At 46.2% G+C, this 20613-nt stretch overlaps 1 protein-coding gene across 1 annotated transcript; it reads right to left on the reverse strand.

Moving 5' to 3' along the window:
* Positions 1-1113: 1113 nt before the first annotated feature.
* LOC107386376 (ferredoxin-fold anticodon-binding domain-containing protein 1 homolog) lies at positions 1114-17202 on the reverse strand. Its single transcript, XM_054745754.2, has 4 exons — positions 17052-17202; positions 2048-2251; positions 1771-1929; positions 1114-1696 (listed from the first exon to the last, which is right to left on the reverse strand). Exons 2-4 carry the CDS (start codon positions 2131-2133, stop codon positions 1513-1515), a joined length of 429 nt encoding a protein of 142 aa, XP_054601729.1. The 5' UTR covers positions 2134-2251; positions 17052-17202; the 3' UTR covers positions 1114-1512.
* Between the last annotated feature and the right edge of the window lie 3411 nt (positions 17203-20613).

The following is a 20613-nucleotide window of genomic DNA, read 5'->3' on the forward strand; positions in this document are numbered from 1 at the left end:
AACATCTACTTGAGAATCAGAAATGTTTTATTGTCCCAAAAGCTGGGAAACTTGTTTGCTGCAGCAGAAGTAAAATGGAATCAGATTGATGCATGTACAAATTTACATGAAATACACATTTACGTGATTAAATGTGTATAATAAGTATGTGTGTTGAAATTAGTTTTTACAGTTATTGCACATTAAACATGTTATTAAACAAATGTCCCGGTTTGTGGGACAACCAAGGATTTCTGATTCTGATTGTCTTGTTCACAGAAATGTAATGTACAGCTTACCTCTGCACCCAGCTGCTGTTGTTCCCTGCATGGCAACGTTAGCTCTGCTGCCTAGCATGGCTAGCTTCACCGTGTTGTTGTCCATGTGTGCCCGGGATGACTCGTGTTTCCTCACCTTCTCAGAAAAATGTTTCATGTCTGTAACTCCTGACTCATCCATGCCTTATCTGTCCCAGCCGTTTTGAATAACAAACACGGAAAGCAAAATAACGCATTAGCGTGATTGCATCCAGCTAGCCAAGCCTTCCTGGTGATGTACCAATTTCGGGAGAAGCCTGTGTGTACAGTTTACCTCTCTCCTTCTCCTGCTGGCTTATCTTTACGTCGGGCTGATCTGGTCCAAGCTCTTTGACATTAAGTTTTTCCACCATAGTTCTCTTCTTGAACGGATACTGGAGAAGAGACCGAACTGAATTCAGTGGCTGCTGAGATCTGGCATCCATGCTGGTCACTGGCGGCGTCCATGTTACATCTGCGTCACGACCAAAAACGACTCTGCCGAGTTCTACCGAACACCAACGAAACCTTTGGCGGTAGCTCTATCGCCCATCATGCTTCTGAAACGTCGACGCTGATTGGATACATTCCCATTCCTACCCTTTGATTTTCTTGTCAGCAATTGGACGGCTGGTCCCGTCCTGTTTGGGCGATTCAAAAACAGCCTACAACCTCCACCGCTCGGCAGACCGGCAGAGACCAATATAGATATATATATATGATTTATTTTTGTTACAAAACACACAATTAACTTAGAATATGTGATTATTGTTAATTTTATTTATTTTTTTAAATAAAAATTAAAAACACGGGAAAACTGGGAGGGCGGCGCCCTATCGCCCTCTACTGGCCAGCCGCCACTGCTAGCAAGCCATTTTAGCGTTTGACCAGAAATAGAATTATACTCTTAGACTAAATTATTACCAACTCACAATTCCTTTCTTTCTTTTGTTGCCCATGAGAAGAACTCGCTGAGCTGCTGCCGTCTGTCTCTGACACCTGTGTCTGTATGTACAGTCTATGGTGTCTGCCCCAGCTCTGACTCCTGCTTCTCAGCCTGTCTAACTCCCTGAGGGGAGGGGCTGTGTCGGAGAGCAGTCCGCGGTGTCTTTCAAAATAAAAGCTCGCGAGTCAAATATTTCAAAATCAATCTTTTTCTTCTCCATGTTATTGGGGGGGACAAATGCGCATTTGTCCAATATTGGAGGGGACACGTCCCACCCGTCCCCTCCGGTTCCTACGCCCTTGAGTAACACTGCGAGTTATCAACACAGTGGCAGCATGAATGCAGCCGTTTGGCCGCAATAAGGAAGGGAGCGGAGGCAGTTGCCATGGAAACCGACCAGTGTGCCAACAGTTCCTTTAGAAAGAAATCTTGCACCAACTTGACTGGATGGACAGAATCTGGACTGAGAAATCTCCTGATGACAGAGAGGAGACAGTAAGTGGCTTGTACTTAAAGCTGGACAGCAGGAGAGCAGCTGTGTTACCGCACCTGAACACATAATCACTCAGCTCCGTCGGGATGTTGTAGTGGACATTCTCCCCTTCGACAACTTCCTCCATGTGAGTTATCTGAACAGAAATGCAAGGGAAACTGCGAGAAAAGATGTGGAGCAAAGCGTTCTCCACACGAAAGCCCTTGTCCTGGCTCCTGCGCAACAACAAAACAGCCTCAAACACACCAAAAACACACGGGGGTGGGGGGGGGGGTGGGTGGCACTACGAGGTGCTTCTGCTCTTTAAGGTCAACACTCACCTTGGTTTCTTACCTGTATCCAGTGCACTTGTAGCTTGGATAGTTCTCGTTTTCAAACGGACCAACAGCACTGAGGATTAAATGTGCTTCTGTTGCCATAGCGACCACCTGCCAGCTGTTGTGCCACTCACGCTTTGGCTTATCCACCGGTGTCCCGCCTTGACCGTTGCACAGGGAGACGTGAACTTCCCCATCCTCGGCCAGCACCTGAATACAGCTGAGCAAGAAATAAATATCAGTACACTGAATCTGAAAACTGAAGAGAATAGCACAAGGAGACGGCCGTAGATACAGCAGACCAAACACTTGTTCATTCTATGGTGACATTATCTCCTATGGCAATGACACCCACCATTTATAATGTTGCACATCAATATGAGTTCATTTCAATGAATTAATTAAACTTTAAAATGTCTAAAAGTCCTTGTAATTATCAAAAAGGCTTAGATAGTTGAATATTAATATTTGACATGTAACTACTTTGTTAGTTATTTATTCTTTATGTAACCAGGAAGGTCCCATTGAGATTAAAAACCTCATTTTCAGGGGAGTCCTGGCCAAGAGGCAGCAAAAGTTACAGTTACTAAATTTTCAGCTCCACAGACATGTTATGTACTAAATTACAGAAGGCAGTTAAAACACAGGGAATCTGTCTCAAGGGCGCTCAGTCTGGTTTTAAATGTGTTCAAAAATGTATGCAGGAAAACTGGTCAACTTCCTGTTTTCCTGCAGCCCGTTCTATGCAGAAGGAGCAGAGTGGACTAAAGCCCTTTTGCCTTGCTCGGTGCGAGCATACGCAACACTAAGTAACAGTTGATCATTTGCACACAGACTGTAGAAGTTACACTTCTCTGTGAGATTAAGTTACAGATGTAGGTGGGTAGTAATCCAAGCATGGCCTTCTAAATGAAAGTGTACCAGTGTCCCAACCCCCTGGTGGACAAAGACGGCCATCCCACTGGAGAATACACTTCTCAATGATGGGCCAGTGGTCTACAGTTAGCAATAAACCTCAGTGAGGCATGATAAACCACATCAGTGTTACACCCCTCCCGGCCTAGGAGTACCAGGAGGGGCAACACAAGTGTGGTGGGAGCAAACACGAAGACGATAAAAAGTTCAAAAGGAGTTTATTAGCTAAAATTGTCCCAGGCGGGTGTAAATAAAGTCTCTGGAAATAATAATGTCTATGTTAACTGAAGACAAGGGGCAAAAGTTTGGGGGTGAAACTTGATGTAGGACTTAAATTTGATGCACACATCAATTCTGTGGTCCGGTCCAGTTTCTTTCACCTGAGACGCCTTGCTAAAATCAAGCATATGCTGTCGAGAGCCCACCTGGAGCGGGTACTGCATGCCTTTGTAATTTCTCGGCTTGACTACTGCAACGCTCTATATGCAGGTTTGTGTCAGTCAACACTGCGTCGCCTACAGGTTGTGCAGAACAGCGCTGCCAGGTTCCTGACTGGGACCACATCAGTCCAGTTCTGGCCTCCCTGCACTGGCTTCCGATTTCCTATCGCTCACAATTCAAAATACTCCTCTTTGTTTATCATTTCTTCCAGGGTGGTGCTCCCCCCTATCTGGCCACACTCCTGAACAGACATTCCCCATCACGCGCTCTGCGCTCCTCTGACCAAGGCCTGCTCGCTGTCCCTCGGTCTAGGTGTCGTACCCGTGGGGACCGGGCTTTCTCAGTCCTAGCACCGTTACTCTGGAACCAGTTGCCACCCTCAGTTAGGCTGTCCCCTTCTCTGCCAGTCTTTAAGAATCACCTAAAAACACACCTCCTCCGCTTGGCGTTTCCAGAACATGCTTATGGCCCTCTATTATGTTGAATCCATTCCACAGTTTTCATTGGTACTCTCAATCCATCCACTCAATCCAATTGTGTTTCACACATTTGTATTTTACCGGAATGTTTCATCTATCTTGTAATTTCCATTTTGTATTTTGTAATTTGTATTTTGTAATTTGAATTTCTTTTATTGTTGATTTATTCAGTATAATTACTTACAACTGTACCATGTTCAGCGCTTTGGGCTTCCTGACAGGGTTGCGGAAGGCGCTTTATAAATAAAGCTTTGATTGATTGATTGATTGAAAAGCCCCCCTCAAGCTCGGATAATACCCTCCTGTTTTGTGTACTGGTCCTCCTTTTAGTCCTGTGCTGCTCCTAACGTGGCCGGCGTCTCACGCTCTCCCGTTCTCTCGGTCTCTCTCTCTCTCAGGGGATGGGTTTCCTCCAGAAAGGATCCTCGTGTCATCTGTAGTCTTTAGTTCACTCGTCTCCACGATCTCCGGCTGATTGGAATCCTCTTCCCTTACACGATTCCTTCACAGCTCTCTCACACTTCTTTTCTTTCAGGCAGCTCCAAACTCCGTCCTTTCTCCACAAGCGCGCTGTCGGTAACCTCTCACCGACTTCTCATCGAACTCTCACTGGAAACTCCTCGATGACCTTTCACCACTCTCCTTCTCAACTCCATTCACCTTCTCAACCGCCCCTCTTCTCTTTAGCCGCCCTCTCCTTTTCACTCCCCTTTCTTTCCGCCTCGTCTTCCTTTATAAGAAGCCCTGATGAGCGCGGATTGTTTCCAGCTGGTGGCAGCGGGCCGGCAGGAAGGGTGCGTCTCGGCGTGCCTCTCTCCATGGTGCTGATCCTGTCACCATGATCCTGTCTCAGCGGGGCCGGAGCAAGGAGCTGTCCTTGGTGCGGTGGTTAAAATGGAGCCCAGGAACACAGAGGTCATAACACCCCCCTCCTAAAAAGGAAAAAGAGGTGGGATTGAATCAATAAAATCCAGAAGCCTCTTTTGACTAAAAAAAACAAACCAAGAAATGACCGGCTGAGTTCTGAGTCTGGGCGACGGATCTGTCCTCTGCGGCACACTAATATCACTGCGGAGCCCGGTTCTGTACGTAGTGATTCCCGCTATCTGCCTAGTAAAAACTGGCTAACCGTCCTGTCTTCATGAGGTGCAAAGGCGGGCAGATTAAGCACATGTGCGATCACATTAACCAGCAACAAGGAAGGGTGGCCCATTGACAAGCCCGTCCTTCCTCGTCCTGGGGTGCTCCCGAGATGGTAGGATGTACCAACACTAACCTTTATGACCCCAACACTAACAAACAAAACAGGAATATCCCAAGGGAATATTCCTCTAAAACCTACAAGGGAACCACAACGCACACTGTAAAACCGGATGATGCTAAAATTAACTCTAAAACTCCAATTCCTGTTAGGATTTACACATTAAAAGGCCCTAGACAGACTATCTGCCACTATGTTATCTGTGCCTTTCTTGTGCTGTATGTGTAAATCATAATCTTGCACTAGTAGTGCCCAACGCATCAGCCGTTGGTTTTTATTATACATCCGCGACAAAAAGACCAAGGGGTTGTGATCCGTGTACACCACTATGGGATTACTTCCAGGGTAGAGGTAAACTTCAAAATGTTGGATAGCCAGTACTAAAGCTAAGGTTTCTTTTTCAACTGTGGAGTAATGAAGCTGGTACTTAGCGAATTTCTTGGAGAAATAGGAGACAGGATGGTCCAAAGCGCCCTCATCCTCTTGAAGTAATACTGCTCCCATCCCAACATCACTGGCATCTATTTCCAGTTTAAAAGGGCGTGTGAGGTCTGGTGCCTTTAAAACTGGAGCCGAACACAGAAGTAGTTTGCAGTTCTCGAAGGCTCCTTGGGCGGCTGTTGTCCATTTAAACGAGACCTGTGGACTCAATAGATCAGTCAGGGGTGAAGCAACTACAGCAAAGTTTTTACAAAAGCATCTGTAGTATCCCACCATTCCTATAAACCGTCTGAGCTCACGCCAGGTCTTGGGAACAGGAAACTCAGTTATAGCCTGAACTTTATCTTGCAACATGCGGACAGAACTTTGTCCGACTTCCTTCCTGAGGTAAGTTACAGTAGCCTTCACAAAATCGCTTTTAGCTAGGTTTATGGTAAGATTAGCAGTGTCTAACTGGCTCAACAACTCTCTTAACGTGGCAATATGTCCTTCCCAGGTTGACGTGTGCACAACAATATCATCTAGATAAGCATTACAATGCTCCATACCAGAAAGTACGGTATTTATTAACCGTTGAAACGTAGCAGGGGCGTTTCTCATACCGAACGGCATGACGGTGTACTCTAAGAAATCATCGGGTGTTACAAAAGCAGAAGCCTCTGACGCAGTTTCAGTTAAAGGGACCTGCCAGTAGCCTTTTAACAAATCCAGCTTGGTAACAAATCTAGAATTCCCCACACTATCCACACAATCGTCAACTCGAGGTAACGGATAGGCATCCGGTATGGTTACGGCATTTAATTTTCTGTAATCCGTAATGAAGCGAGGGGTGCCATCTGGTTTCTGCTCCACTAAACATGGAGAACTCCTCGGACTGTGGCTGGGCCTAGCTAAACCGTTTTTAATCAAGTATTCCGTTTCCTGTTTCATTAATTTTCTTTTTAAGGGATTTGCACGGTAAGGGTGTTGTTTAATAGGTTTATCTCCAGTGGTAACAACATCGTGCTCAATAAGATGAGTCCTAGAGGGAACGTCAGAAAAGAGGGTCAAATGTGCATTTATCAACTCCAATAACTCATGTCTGACACTGGGTTCCAAATAATCAAGCTTTGTATGGAGCTGGGCCAATACTTGCGAGTTTTCCAGTCGGGGACCAACACTCTTATCCAGTTGAGGGGGAACGTCTTCCTCAGGGATCGGCTCTGAAGCAAAGGCTGCGCACACCTTTTCCTCAGATGGTGGTTCTGCAGAGCTCAGAGGAGAGTGATATCTTTTAAGCATGTTAACATGACATACACGTTCTTTTCGCCGTCGGTCAGACGTCTGGATGAGGTAAGTAGTGTTAGTCAGCTTTTTAATGACTGGAAACGGACCCGTAAACTTGACTGAGAGAGCATGTTCAGCCACTGGGTTTAACATCAGCACCATATCTCCCGGGGAGAAGTCACGCAGCTCGGCTCTTTTATCAAAATGAGCTTTCATCTTTCCTTGGGCCTTCTCCAATGACTTTCTTGCTAATCGGTTTGCTTCTTTCAAGCGCCGTTGAAACTCTGCTACGTAAACATTTATTTTGTGTTTCTTGGTAATCGGAGTCTGCAGGATTCTTTCTTTTAACGCTAATAGAGGCCCTCTGGGGGGTGTGTCCAAACACCAATTGCGCGGGGCTAAACCCTAAGGACTCTTGTGGGGCTTCACGAGCTGCAAATAACAAAAAGGGGAGCCCCTCATCCCATGATCGACCAGATGACACACAGTATTTGCGCAACATGGCCTTCAGCGTCTGATGCCAGCGTTCCAGCACTCCTTGACTTTCCGGGTGGTAGGCAGAGGAGGTCACATGTTGTATGCCTAGGCTCTTGGCTACTCTCTGAAATAGTTCAGACGTAAAGTTTGCCCCCTGATCCGTTTGTAATACTCGGGGCAAACCAACGAGAGAGAAAAAGGATGTTAAGGCCCTGATCACGGATTTAGCTGTTATGGAGGACAAAGGAATGGCCTCGGGGAAACGAGTAGCAGCACACATAATTGTCAAGAGAAATCTTTTTCCCGTTTTACTGCGAGGTAGGGGGCCGACACAATCCACCACTACATGATCAAAAGCGTTTCCAATAACCGGAATGGGATTGAGTGGGGTTGGTTTTGGAAGCTGATTGGGCTTTCCAGCAATCTGACACACGTGACAGTCTCGACAATACTTTCTCACACTTTCCTTCATTCCGGGCCAGAAGAAATTTTCCAGGAGGAGGAGATACGTTTTTCGAACTCCTAAATGACCCGACCATTGACTCTCATGAGCTAGCTTCAAAATTTGTGGCCGAAACTTCACAGGAATTACTACCTGTGTTACAGTGCCCCAGGCAGCTCCTTTAGCGAGGGGATTTGTCCAACACCGCATTAAAACATCGTTTTCTTTAAAATACCCTGAGGTTGAGGATTTCATTCCTTCAGATGTATTTTCTAAGCCCTGAAAACACCTCTGTAGGGTATCATCCGCCTTCTGTTCCTCTCCTAAAGTTGAATAAGACAGGGGGAAATCAAAGCACCGTCTCCCTATCTTATCGTTTGAGTCTCGGGGCAAAGAAGGAGAAGGAGGAAGGGATGGTTTTTCATCTGAAAACAAACCAGAAACATCTATTAAGCTGTCCTCTGTCAACTTACTCTGAGCCCTGGTTACAACACAGGCTGGGTAATATTTAGAAGTTTCAGCCGTCTCCGCGGCTACCTCTAAGGGACTTTCTATAATTCGCAAAGGGGGGGCAACCACGCCCCCTGCCACGTCATTCCCCAATAAAACTGTCACTCCAGCAATGGGGAGAGAAGGGCAGACAGCCAGATCAAACACACCTTGGACTAAATCACACTGTAACCAAACTTGGTGTAAAGGTCTCGAAACCAGTTCAGAGTTTATACCAGAAAGCAGAACTGACAACCCAGTAAAACTATTTTCATCCAAGGGTAATGTTCCCTCTAGTATCAAAGATTGGGAAGCTCCGGTGTCACGGAGTATTTTTACAGGAACGTGTGTACCATTTTCGTTTTCAGCCACAACTCCTTGGGACAGAAAAGGCGTAAAACATGAACTTTCAGTCTTGGTCGTTTCTTTCATTTCCGACTGAAAAGGCTGATGAGTCAGCAACCCGATCTCCCGTGGGGGGGGGGGGTCGTTTTTGTTCATTACGGCGTTTCAAAATCAACCAGTCTTTCACTATGTGGCCAGGGCGGTGGCAGTAAAAACAATGCGTTTGTCGCCCCGGAGGTTGATTTACTCCAGGAGGCCTCAAGGGAACGGGGCGCTTGTGTTCCGGTCGCGGCACATCACCACTAAAGCGATGAGTCAGAGCATACTCATCAGCTAATAGAGCCGCATCAGCCAGACGAGTCGCCTTTTGTTCATTTATATTAGGGATGCACCGATCAGGTTTTTTTGCTGCCGATCACCGATACCGATATAAAAGAATGCTGATCACCGATACCGATCACCGATCACGTGGATTGGCCAGAAATTTTCTACATTATAATGAGTGCTACAAACTACATAATCTGGGAATAAAGGAAATGTAACCTATTCTAAAATGGTCTGTATTAGGGTTGTCACGGTGTGAAAATTTAACCTCATGGTTATTGTGACCAAAATTACCACGGTTTTCGGTATTATCACGGTATTTTTTTTAAACGTGCTACATTTTCACACAATTAAATAAACCCTGTATATCAGGAAAATATTGTCCTCAATTTGTGTCTAAATTTTGCCTAAAATGTGTTATTTTGTAATTATGTTGTTTACTTTTTTACATTTTTTCCCTTTAGTCTTTAAAATAGCAATATTTGCCCATAACTTCTTATTTTATGTCTGTTTGATGTCATCATTCAAAAATATTAGATCAGATGATACTCAGTACTCAAGTAGCCTTCTAATCAGATACTTTTTTACCCTTACTTGAGCAATCCGTATTTCAGGAAAAATTGTCCTCGGTTTGTGTCCTTCCAGTGAGCTTTGCAGATGTGGGAAAATGTCATCAGGCAGTAATCATTGTTAAATTCACAATTATTCTCGGGGAGAGACCAACTCTTATCTGCCCCTGGGAGCCCCGTAATGCATAGCGTCATTTCAACATGGGGGTGTCCGCGACACGGTTTATATGCAGGTAGCGGCGCTGCGGCTGCTTTATATAGCGACTCGTTGCATTCTCCCTCAACCCAAATCCTCGGATCACGCATTTTAGCTAAAACGCTAACGTTAACTTGCCTTGCGTTGACTGTAGAGTTGTGGGTGATGGTCACGCAGATGTGTCATGAGATATGAAGCGTTGCTGCCTTTCACAGACACTTTTTCTGCTCGTGCTGCAAACAGGATAGCCGTCCGTCCGTCTTCTATAAACTCCCTCGGCATTCTTCAAATATCTAAAATATGCCCGTACTTCCGACTTTGTCTTCTTTGAGGGATAATAAATGCCCTCCTGAGCGCTGCCGTCTCCTCCTTTGACCATTATTTCAGCTTTAGCTTCAAGAAAGTTTTGTTGTAAACAAAGCGCGCATGAGCCGCCGGCAACTTCAGCCGATGATACGGTGGCTGGTAAGGGTCACCGCGCCTACACCGCAGCCACGGTAAACCCACCAAGATAATATAGTTTTTTTAAAAACAAGACGGTTATTATTATTGTCAACTTTTTTTTTACAGGGGTTTACCGCTACACTAGTTACCGTGACAACCCTACCTGATCGGTTTGCTTTGATCTATTTTGAAAATTCCGATCAAAACCGATAGGGGTGCTATCGGCCGATTACGATCAAATGTCGATCCATCGGTGCATCCCTAATTTATATACAAAACCACGCGTTCAGGCAGGCATCGCTTCATTTCCTCCATTAGTATTAGTTCTTTAAGTTCCTCTGCTGTTTCAGCTTTGGAGGCAGACAACCATTTCTCAAACAAACACACCTTTTCTCTTGCAAACTCCACATAAGTTTGTCCAGTAGCTTTATGCTTCAGTGCCCGAAATTTCTGCCTATATGCTTCAGGGACCAGTTCATAAGAGTTCAAAACTGCAGACTTCCCCTTTTCATAATCCATGCTATCTGGTATAGATAAAGAAGTCATTACCACTTGTGCTTTTCCTGACAGCTTGCACTGGAGAACAAGTGACCACACCTCCCGGGGCCAATCGAGAGCGGCCGCAAGTCGCTCAAATGCGGAGAAGAAGCTATCCACCTCCGTCTCCCGAAAGGTCGGCACCAAAGCAATGCATTTTCCCACGTCGAATTTCCTTCTCTCGGTGGCGTCAGGATTTCTTTCATCCGCAGGAGGTTCCACTTCTCTTCTATCAGCATCAGGCGGTGAATCAGTCTGTAGCGTGTCAGCCGATCTCGCTTCCACTCCACTGGTTGAAGTGTTTTCACGAAGCATCTGCAGTTCATGATCCAGTTCCATTTTGCGTAATCACAGCTTTGTCTCAGCTTCGAGCTCAAGTCTTTTTAGTTCCAGAGAAATGTCTTGTTGACGAGCCTTTTCCTGGGCCTCATATTTCACCCGGGCCAACCGCACTTGTAAGCGTGCAGCCTCAAGGGAACTCAGAGCAGACGTAGGAGAAGGAGGTTCATATCGAGGCAGGGTGACAGGCAGAGGGGTAATCTTACGCTCCTCCGGTGTAGTCGGCATCTCACTGGGGGAATCCCCAGGTGGTTCGGCCGGTTCGGGCTCCTCCGAATGTTCCACCACCTGCAGTAAGTCAGTCTCACTGATGGCAGGAGGAATCAAACCACATCTCTCCATCTCTTGGATCACAGCTGTTCTCAAGTCCGGTTTCAGCATTGCTCGGGTGCCACGGAGGCCGAGGTGTGCAGCCAATTCCTCGAGAACGCTTTTCCAACATCCCTCGATCGCCTCCCGCGAGGGAGCCTCCAATATCTCCGCCAAACTAGTCATAACACAAGAGGAGAGAACACCACGTTAGTACAATAACCTCAATGAGCCTTCAAAACACGAGTTCCAAACTCCACACAACTGTAGGCAATTATTAACTTTTGTCTCGGGAATATTAAATAGTCTTAATGCAAAAAATCCCGGATGAGCCCCCATTATGTTACACCCCTCCCGGCCTAGGAGTACCAGGAGGGGCAACACAAGTGTGGTGGTAGCAAACATGAAGACGATAAAAAGTTCAAAAGGAGTTTATTAGCTAAAATTGTCCCAGACGGGTGTAAATAAAGTCTCTGGAAATAATAATGTCTATGTTAACTGAAGACAAGGGGCAAAAGGCCCCCTCAAGCTCGGATAATACCCTCCTGTTTTGTGAACTGGTCCTCCTTTTAGTCCTGTGCTGCTCCTAACGTGGCCGGCGTCTCACGCTCTCCCGTTCTCTCGGTCTCTCTCTCTCTCAGGGGATGGGTTTCCTCCAGAAAGGATCCTCGTGTCATCTGTAGTCTTAAGTTCACTCGTCTCCACGATCTCCGGCTGATTGGAATCCTCTTCCCTTACACGATTCCTTCACAGCTCTCTCACACTTCTTTTCTTTCAGGTAGCTCCAAACTCCGTCCTTTCTCCACAAGCGCGCTGTCGGTAACCTCTCACCGACTTCTCATCGAACTCTCACTGGAAACTCCTCGACGACCTTTCACCACTCTCCTTCTCAACTCCATTCACCTTCTCAACCGCCCCTCTTCTCTTTAGCCGCCCTCTCCTTTTCACTCCCCTTTCTTTCCGCCTCGTCTTCCTTTATAAGAAGCCCTGATGAGCGCGGATTGTTTCCAGCTGGTGGCAGCGGGCCGGCAGGAAGGGTGCATCTCGGCGTGCCTCTCTCCATGGTGCTGATCCTGTCACCATGATCCTGTCTCAGCGGGGCCGGAGCAAGGAGCTGTCCTTGGTGCGGTAGTTAAAATGGAGCCCAGGAACACAGAGGTCATAACAATCAGTCTTAACAAGACACTGTGCTGAGGTGTTCATATACAAAAGGTCCCCATAGTCCAGAATAGACAGAAACGTTGCAGTAACTAGTTGTTTTTTTTACCTCAAAAGGAAAACACAGTTTATTTACAAAAAGAAACCCAGTCTGAGTTTCTTCACTAGATTATCTATACGGGGCTGCTTTGCTGCATTCCTCGGTTGTAACGAGTGGTTATTTCAGTCAATGTTGCTCTCCTACCAGCTTGAATCAGTCGGCCCATTCTCCTCTGACCTCTAGCATCAACAAGGCATTTTCGCCCACAGGACTGTTGCATACTGGATGTTTTTCCCTTTTCACACCATTCTTTGTAAACCCTAGAAATGGTTGTGGGTGAAAATCCCAGTAACTGAGCAGATTGTGAAATACTCAGACCGGCCCGTCTGGCACCAACAACCATGCCACGCTCAAAATAGCTTAAATCACCTTTCTTTCCCCTTCTGACATTCAGTTTGGAGTTCAGGAGATTGTCCTGACCAGGACCACACCCCTAAATGCATTGAAGCAACTGCCATGTGATTGGTTGATTAGATAATTGCATTAAGGAGAAGTTGAACAGGTCCTAATAATCCTTTAGGTGAGTGTATAATGGAGTGAATTAAAGTGCGCAAACAAATGATTCAATTAAATATCCACAGAGGGCCGTTTGTTGCTCTGTGCAGCTTCTGAGAGCCTCTTGTGACTCACAGCTCATAAAAACAGCCAGTCCTCACCATTGACCCTGTGCAACAGCCAGGGTTCCCACTCTTTTCTTGAAATAATTTTCCAGGACTTTTCCAGGACATTTTCAAGACTTTTTCAGTGTACAAGTCAAGTTATCATAACTGCGGTTTGCCGATATCCCGATATATTTAGAAACAGATATGATATTGTACCTACCCACACCGTTATTTTGACAATATAGTTGTGGAAAGATTTTTGTCTTTCACAAGCCCACCTGCTTTCCTCTACTTACAATGCAACACAACTAAAACAGAAGTTATTCTCTACTTTAGTTCATACCAGAGGTGTGACATTGTGGCATCATCAAGTCATCTCCATGTCCTGTTTTTGTTCTGCTCAGCAACTGAACCAGGTTAATCCACTGTGCTGAATAAAATCGTCGTCGTCGTCTTCCTCCGCTTATCCGGGTCTGGGTCGCGGGGGCAGCATCCCAACTAGGGAGCTCCAGACCGTCCTCTCCCCAGCCACCTCCACCAGGACCCCAAGGCGTTCCCGGACCAGATTGGAGATGCAACCTCTCCAGCGTGTCCTGGGTCGACCCGGGGGCCTCCTGCCGGCAGGACATGCCCGAAACACCTCCCCACGGAGGCGTCCAGGAAGCAACCTGACCAGATGCCCAAACCACCTCAACTGACTCCTTTCGATCTGGAGGAGCAGCGGTTCTACTCAGAGTCCCTCCCGAATGTCCGAGCTCCTCACCCTATCTCTAAGGCTGAGCCCGGCCACCCTATGGAGGAAACTCATTTCGGTCGCTTGTATCCGCAATCTCGTTCTTTCGGTCATTACCCAAAGCTCATGACCATAGGTGAGGATTGGGACGTAGATTGACCGGTAAATCGAAAGCCTGGCTTTCTGGCTCAGCTCCCTCTTCACCACGACAGATCGGCTCAACGTCCGCAGCACTGCAGACGCCGAACCAACCCGCCTGTCGATCTCCCGATCCCTCCTACCCTCACTCGTGAAAAAAACCCTGAAATACTTAAACTCCTCCACTTGAGGTAGGACCTCTCTCCCGACCCGGAGTTGGCAAGCCACCCTTTTCCGGTCAAGAACCATGGTCTCAGATTTGGAGGTGCTGATCCTCATCCCAGCCGCTTCACACTCGGCCGCGAACCTACCCAGCAAGAGCTGAAGGTCAGAGCTGAATGAAGCTAGGACGACCACATCATCCGCAAAAAGCAAAGACAAGATTCTCCTGCCATCAAACTCGACACACTCCACACCACGGCTGCGTCTAGAAATTCTGTCCATAAAGGTAATGAACAGAACCGGTGACAAAGGGCAGCCCTGGCGGAGTCCAACCCTCACCGGGAACAGGTCCAACTTACTACCAGCTATGCAGACCTAACTCACGCTCCTCTGGTAAAGGGACTGAATGGTCCTTAACAGAAAGCCACCCACCTCATACTCCTGGAGCGTCCCCCACAGAGTGCCCCCGGGGACACAGTCATAAGCCTTCTCCAAATCCACAAAACACATGTGGATTGGTTGGGCAAACTCCCATGCCCCCTCCATCACCCTTAAAAGGGTATAGAGCTGGTCCACAGTTCCACGGCCAGGACGAAAACCACATTGCTCCTCCTCAATCTGAGATTCGACTATCGATCGGACCCTCCTCTTCAGTACTTTTCCAGGGAGGCTGAGGAGTGTGATCCCCCTATAGTTGGAACACACCCTCTGGTCACCCTTCTAAAAGATGGGGGCCACCACCCCAGTCTGCCACTCCACAGGAACTGCCCCCGATGACCACGCAATGTTGCAGAGACATGTCAACCACGACAGCCCTACAACATCCATAGCCTTGAGATACCCAGGATGAATCTCATCCACCCCTGGGGCTCTGCCGCTGTGTAGTTGTTTGACTACCTCAGCAACTTCTGCTCCCAAGATTGGACAGTCCATCCCCATGTCTCCTGGCTCTGGTTTCTCCTCGGAATGCGCGTAGGTGGGATTGAGGAGCTCCTCAAAGTATTCCTTCCACCGTCCGACCATAGCCCCAGTTGATGTCAGCAGCTCCCCATCCCCACTGTAAACAGTGTGAGCAAGTTGCTGCCTTCCTCTCCTGAGGCGCCGGACAGTTTGCCAGAACCTCTTTGGAGCCGATCGATAGTCTTTCTCCATGGCCTGACCAAACTCCTCCCACGCCCGAGATTTTGCCTTGGCAACTGCCACTGCTGCACCCCGCTTGGATATCCGGTACCTGTCTGCTGCCTCCGGAGACCCACAGACCAGCCACGCCTTGTAGGCCTCCTTCTTCAGCCTGACGGCTCCCCGAACCTCTGGTGTCCACCAGCAGGTACGGGGGTTACCACCACAACTGGCACCGGCCACCTTGCGACCACAGCTAGCAACAACCGCCTCAACAATCGCAGAGTGGAACAAGGCCCGCTCGGAGTCAACGTCCCCCACTGCTCTCGGGACATGGTCAAAGCTCTGCCGGAGGTGGGAGTTGCAGACCGTCTTGACAGGTTCTTCTGCCAGGCGTTCCCAGCAGACCCTCACTATGCGTTTGGGTCTGCCAGGTCTACGCAGCATCTTCCCCTGCCATCTGATCCAACTCACCACCAGGTGGTGATCAGTTGACAGCTCCGCTCCTCTCTTCACTCGGGTATCCAAAACATACGGCCGTAGGTCAGATGATAAGACTACAAAGTCTATCATCGACTTGCGACCTAGGCTGCCCTGGTACCAAGTGTACCGATGGGCATCCTTATGTTCGAACATGGTGTTCGTTATGGCCAAACTGCGGCTTGCACAGAAGTCCAATAATGAAGCACCACTCGAGTTCAGATCAGGCGGGCCGTCCCTCCCAATCACACCCCTCCAGGTCATGCTGTCATTGCCCAGGTGAGCATTGAAGTCCCCCAGCAGGACAATGGAGTCCCCTGATGGAGCACTATCTAGCACTCGTCCCAGGGATTTCAAAAAGGGTGGGTACTCTGAACTGGTATTTAGCCCATAAGCGCAAACTACAGTCAGGACCCGTTCCCCGACCCGAAGGCACAGGGAAGCTACCCTCTCGTCCACTGGGGTAAACCCCAACACACAGGCAGAGAGTCTTGGGGCTAACAAAAAGCCAGTTTTGAAAAGTTTTGAATTGGCACTGTCTTCCTGACATCACTCACTCCTGCCTATAAAGGACACAAAGACATATTTTGAAAGATTGTTACTGTTTATATTGACTGTTTATTCAATAAATTAGGCCTACTTTTCAAACCTTAGCGCTTTCATATCTTTCATATTCTATGTATTATACTTATTGTACACACCACATTACACTTTACTGCTTATTCCACATAGTTGGATGTTAAACTGCATTTTGTAGTTCCAGTATTGGTCATTTTAGGTTAGTCCAGTCATCCAGAAACAAGATTCAGGGTAGATGACTAGGCTAATATCTCCCGCTAACACCACAGACATATTGGACCTGAAAAAAAATTTTTTTTCTACCTCAGAGATAAGTACTTGTAGTTGTTCGCTACCATTTCAGTCTGGACTGTACGTAACATTACTATGATAAATATATAGTTACCACTTAAAATCATTCTAGTTATTAATTTAGCCGTGTTGAATTCAATTTAATTACGTTAACAACTTCGTTCAAATGACCATGCCAGTCCAGTTCTCACTGCCTCCTGGCTGCGGTCTGTGTAGCTAGCTAAAAACAGTATGAACAGCTGAGGCTCTGTCCTCTGAGCACATACTTAGTATTTTGATAGAATCGAATTCATGACATTTTTATCATTCACATATTTTTGTTTCTGCTGTTGGACGATAGAACAAGTATGAATTACTGAGTGGAGCGCGGGTCCGGTAGACTACCTGCTTTCCGTTGCTATCCCGAAGCTCTCCTCATGTTCGCTCGTCTCATCGCATGAGTGAAAAAAACAAAAGCTCTCCGCTGCTCCTTTGTCACTCAACAGAGTGTAATGTTTCTGGAAGTATGCACCAAGTTTCAGGTTCTTCACAAAAGATGTTTATTGTGTGCCTTCTCCAGCTGTACATCATTCTCTCATCAGTGCTCACCTCTACCCTTAAATAGATTATCTAATACTGCCCCCTTGTGGGCAGAGCCACCATAGGTATCACTACATCCCCCTGTCACACACAAAAAAAAACGTATTGTGTTGCTTCTTGTGTTGTATTGAGTTTTTTTTCTTCAGTTTATGCCCTACTAAAGATTCAATCTCTCCGGAGGCTTAATGATGCGCGTTGTCCTCCTGAGCCCACAGGATACAGGCTCAGATATGGCTCCCTCCGCTGACGGGGCACTGTCTTGCACAGCCATCCCTGCTGACAAGCCGGGCTGCGCGTTCGGCCCAACAACAAGAGACGAACCATCGTCACAGTCCCGTCCCTGAAGAGTCTCTTGTGTCTTCTGTCCCACAAGAGTCTCTTGTGTCTTCAACAAGTCCCGACGGTTGCGCCCAGGGACGAAATTTTGATTTCAGAAGTGGGGGGGACACAGCAGGCTTGTGCGGATTTGGGGTGGGGGGTGTTATGTAAAGACCCCTTGACACGTCACGTGCCCATCTCAATAATTTTTCCATCCTCTATATATATATATATATATATATATCAAAGTTCAAAAATTTACAACTCTATTATTATTTTTATTTATTATCATTATTGAAGTGCAGTTTTGGCTGTTGACAATGGATAGGCCATTGTATTTATTATTTTGGGTCTTTTTTTATTGTTTTTGGTGCAACATTTTCTAACAGGGAGTGAGATTCCTTTTTTATTTAATTTTTGTTTGTTATTTTTATTCATTTAGAAGTTCTGGTTCTGGACATTTCAATGTTAAATGAAGGTTTCTTTGTTGCATTTTAAAGGGTGTACTTGCATTATTATGATATATTAACATTATATTAGTGGTTATTTTGGTCTAGATAATGTTGACAATATCGTTTATCATCAACAATTTGTTGGACAAAATATCGTCCAGCAAAATGTGTTACTTTCCCAGGCCTAGTCAAAAGTATAAAAATTATTTATACATAAACGGTCCCTCCTGAGATCTGGCCGTTTGTTCATTTGTTGTGTTAGAGGACATGCTGAACTAATGTTTTACACATGATCATCACCCTAACATTTGAGTGTATAAAAACATATTAAATATGTTTTTCCCCTTAAAAGTGTTTAAACAGTTGTTGCATTTCAACACACAAAAAATAAATGGAAAAAATAAGATAAATCTAATGAAAAGTGTACATCTTTGACATTAAGCTTAAAAAAATCTGTTGACGATGATGATACTGTTCATTTTTCAGAGCTTTTTAATGTGAAAATATGCATTGCAATAGATAAGTTTACAATAAAGTTAAATGATAAAAGTTTTGAAGTTACACTTCTACTACTACTACTACTAGTAGTAATAATAATTATGATGATAATAGTAATAATAAAAAAAATAATTATAATAATATGAATAAATTGTGTCTGAGGAGTCAGTTATGTGGAGGAGATGAGTTTGTAAAAGTTAGTTTTGAGTATGTTTGTGAAGGAGGAGGTGAGCCTGAGCTTAATGCAGGGGTGTCACATGTTCCAACTTACGTTTTGACTTTGAAAGAAGTCTCTTATATCCACTTTTCGTTTTCTTGACATGCTGCCTCCATGTGCCTAACTACCAAAGACTCACAAATGAACACTTATTCAAATGTTGTGTAATGGAAGCTGAGCTGAGCTCTGATATTACACAGCGTCTAGTTGACGATGTGACTCAGTACCGGTGTTCCCTAGCGGCTCCAAACTAGCAAAACAACGTGAGCACGTTCTGACTGTTTACAACTTGAGTGACAGCAGCAACAGCCAATAAAACGTTAGCAAGTATCAGCAGAGCCAATAGATTAGCTTTTGGGCGGGTCTAATAGTAAAGCGGTTTCCGTTTCGGTCCTAGTGCTCAACCAAATCCATTTAATGGAGCGTAACATTGTTTTTGGACGGAAAAAAGTGCAGGGGACCAAAACTGCCTTTTGAAAAAGTGGGGGGGACATGTCCCACCCGTCCCCCCCCAAAATTACGTCCCAGGTTGCGCCTCAATGTCTGGCCATCTTCAGTCCTGACCACATAGGATCTAGGACCAACTGTCCCCAAAACAGCAGCTCTCCTACTCCAGCGACCAGAATCCCCAACTCTCACTGTATCATTCTGGACCAGCGGCTCCAGTGATCTGGTTGACTTGTCATAGTTCCTCTTCTGTCTCAGCTGCAGAGACCTTCTTTGGAACCCCAGATCCTGGGGTACCCCATGGGCATCACGGAATGGGAGAGTGGTCCTCAATCTTCGTCCAATCAGAAGTTCAGCAGGGGACACACCATGTTCAAGGGGTGAGGCTCTATAATTCAATAGAGCCAAATGGGGGTCAGCATGGCTGTCTTTCGCCTTCCTAAGAAGATGTTTCACGATCTGGACCCCCTTCTCGGCCTTCCCATTCGACTGAGGAAACAGAGGGCTCGAGGTGATATGCAGGAAGTCATAAACCACAGCAAACTCATGAAACTCTTGGCAGCTGTAACACGGTCCATTGTCACTGTACACAACATGAGGGATCCCCTGTCGGGCAAAAATTGATTTCAAAGACGAAATTACAGTAACAGCAGAAATATTGGGGAGGACCACCACTTCCGGATAATTGGAATAATAGTCAATAACTAATAAGTAATGTCTTCCATCCAAATGAAACAAATCAGTTCCCACCTTGTGCCAAGGCTCTTCAGGTAGATCGGTGAGCACCATCGGCTCCTTGGTTTGTGTCATGTGATACTTCAGACAGGTCCCACATCCTGAAACCATTCTGTCAATATCAGTGTTGATTCCTGGCCAATAAACCGCTGACCTTGCTCGTCTTTTACACTTTTCCCTGCCCAGATGCCCCTCATGCAGCCTCTGCAGAATCTCAGGTCTCATAGACGTTGGAATTATTATCCTCTGTCCTCTGAGTAGAAGTCCATCAACGACACTCAGCTCTGCTCGGATGTTAAAGTACTGCTGACATTCCCCTTTTGGCCATTCACCCTGCAGTTTATTCATAACTCTCTGGAGGATCTCATCCTTGGCAGTTTCATCAGCAATCCGCTTAGACTTTCTGTCAGTCACAGGAAGGGACTCTTTAATCATATCCACATGGACCTCCACATCTAACTGAATGGACCCCACATTCTGGGCACCATGCAGCGGAACAGCCCTGGACAGAGCATCAGCAAAAACAATCTGTTTCCCTGGTGTGTAGATGAGCTCAAAATCATAACTGAGAAGCTTCATCATGAGCCGTTGAAGGCGGGGTGACATGTCACTAAGATTCTTTTTTACAATGGATACCAAAGGCTTGTGATCCGTTTCAGCCAAAAACCTGGGGAGACCATACACAAAGTTATGGAATTTC

The sequence above is a fragment of the Nothobranchius furzeri genome, chromosome 11 (assembly GCF_043380555.1).
Source record: "Nothobranchius furzeri strain GRZ-AD chromosome 11, NfurGRZ-RIMD1, whole genome shotgun sequence".
NCBI classification, from domain to species: Eukaryota; Metazoa; Chordata; class Actinopteri; order Cyprinodontiformes; family Nothobranchiidae; genus Nothobranchius; species Nothobranchius furzeri.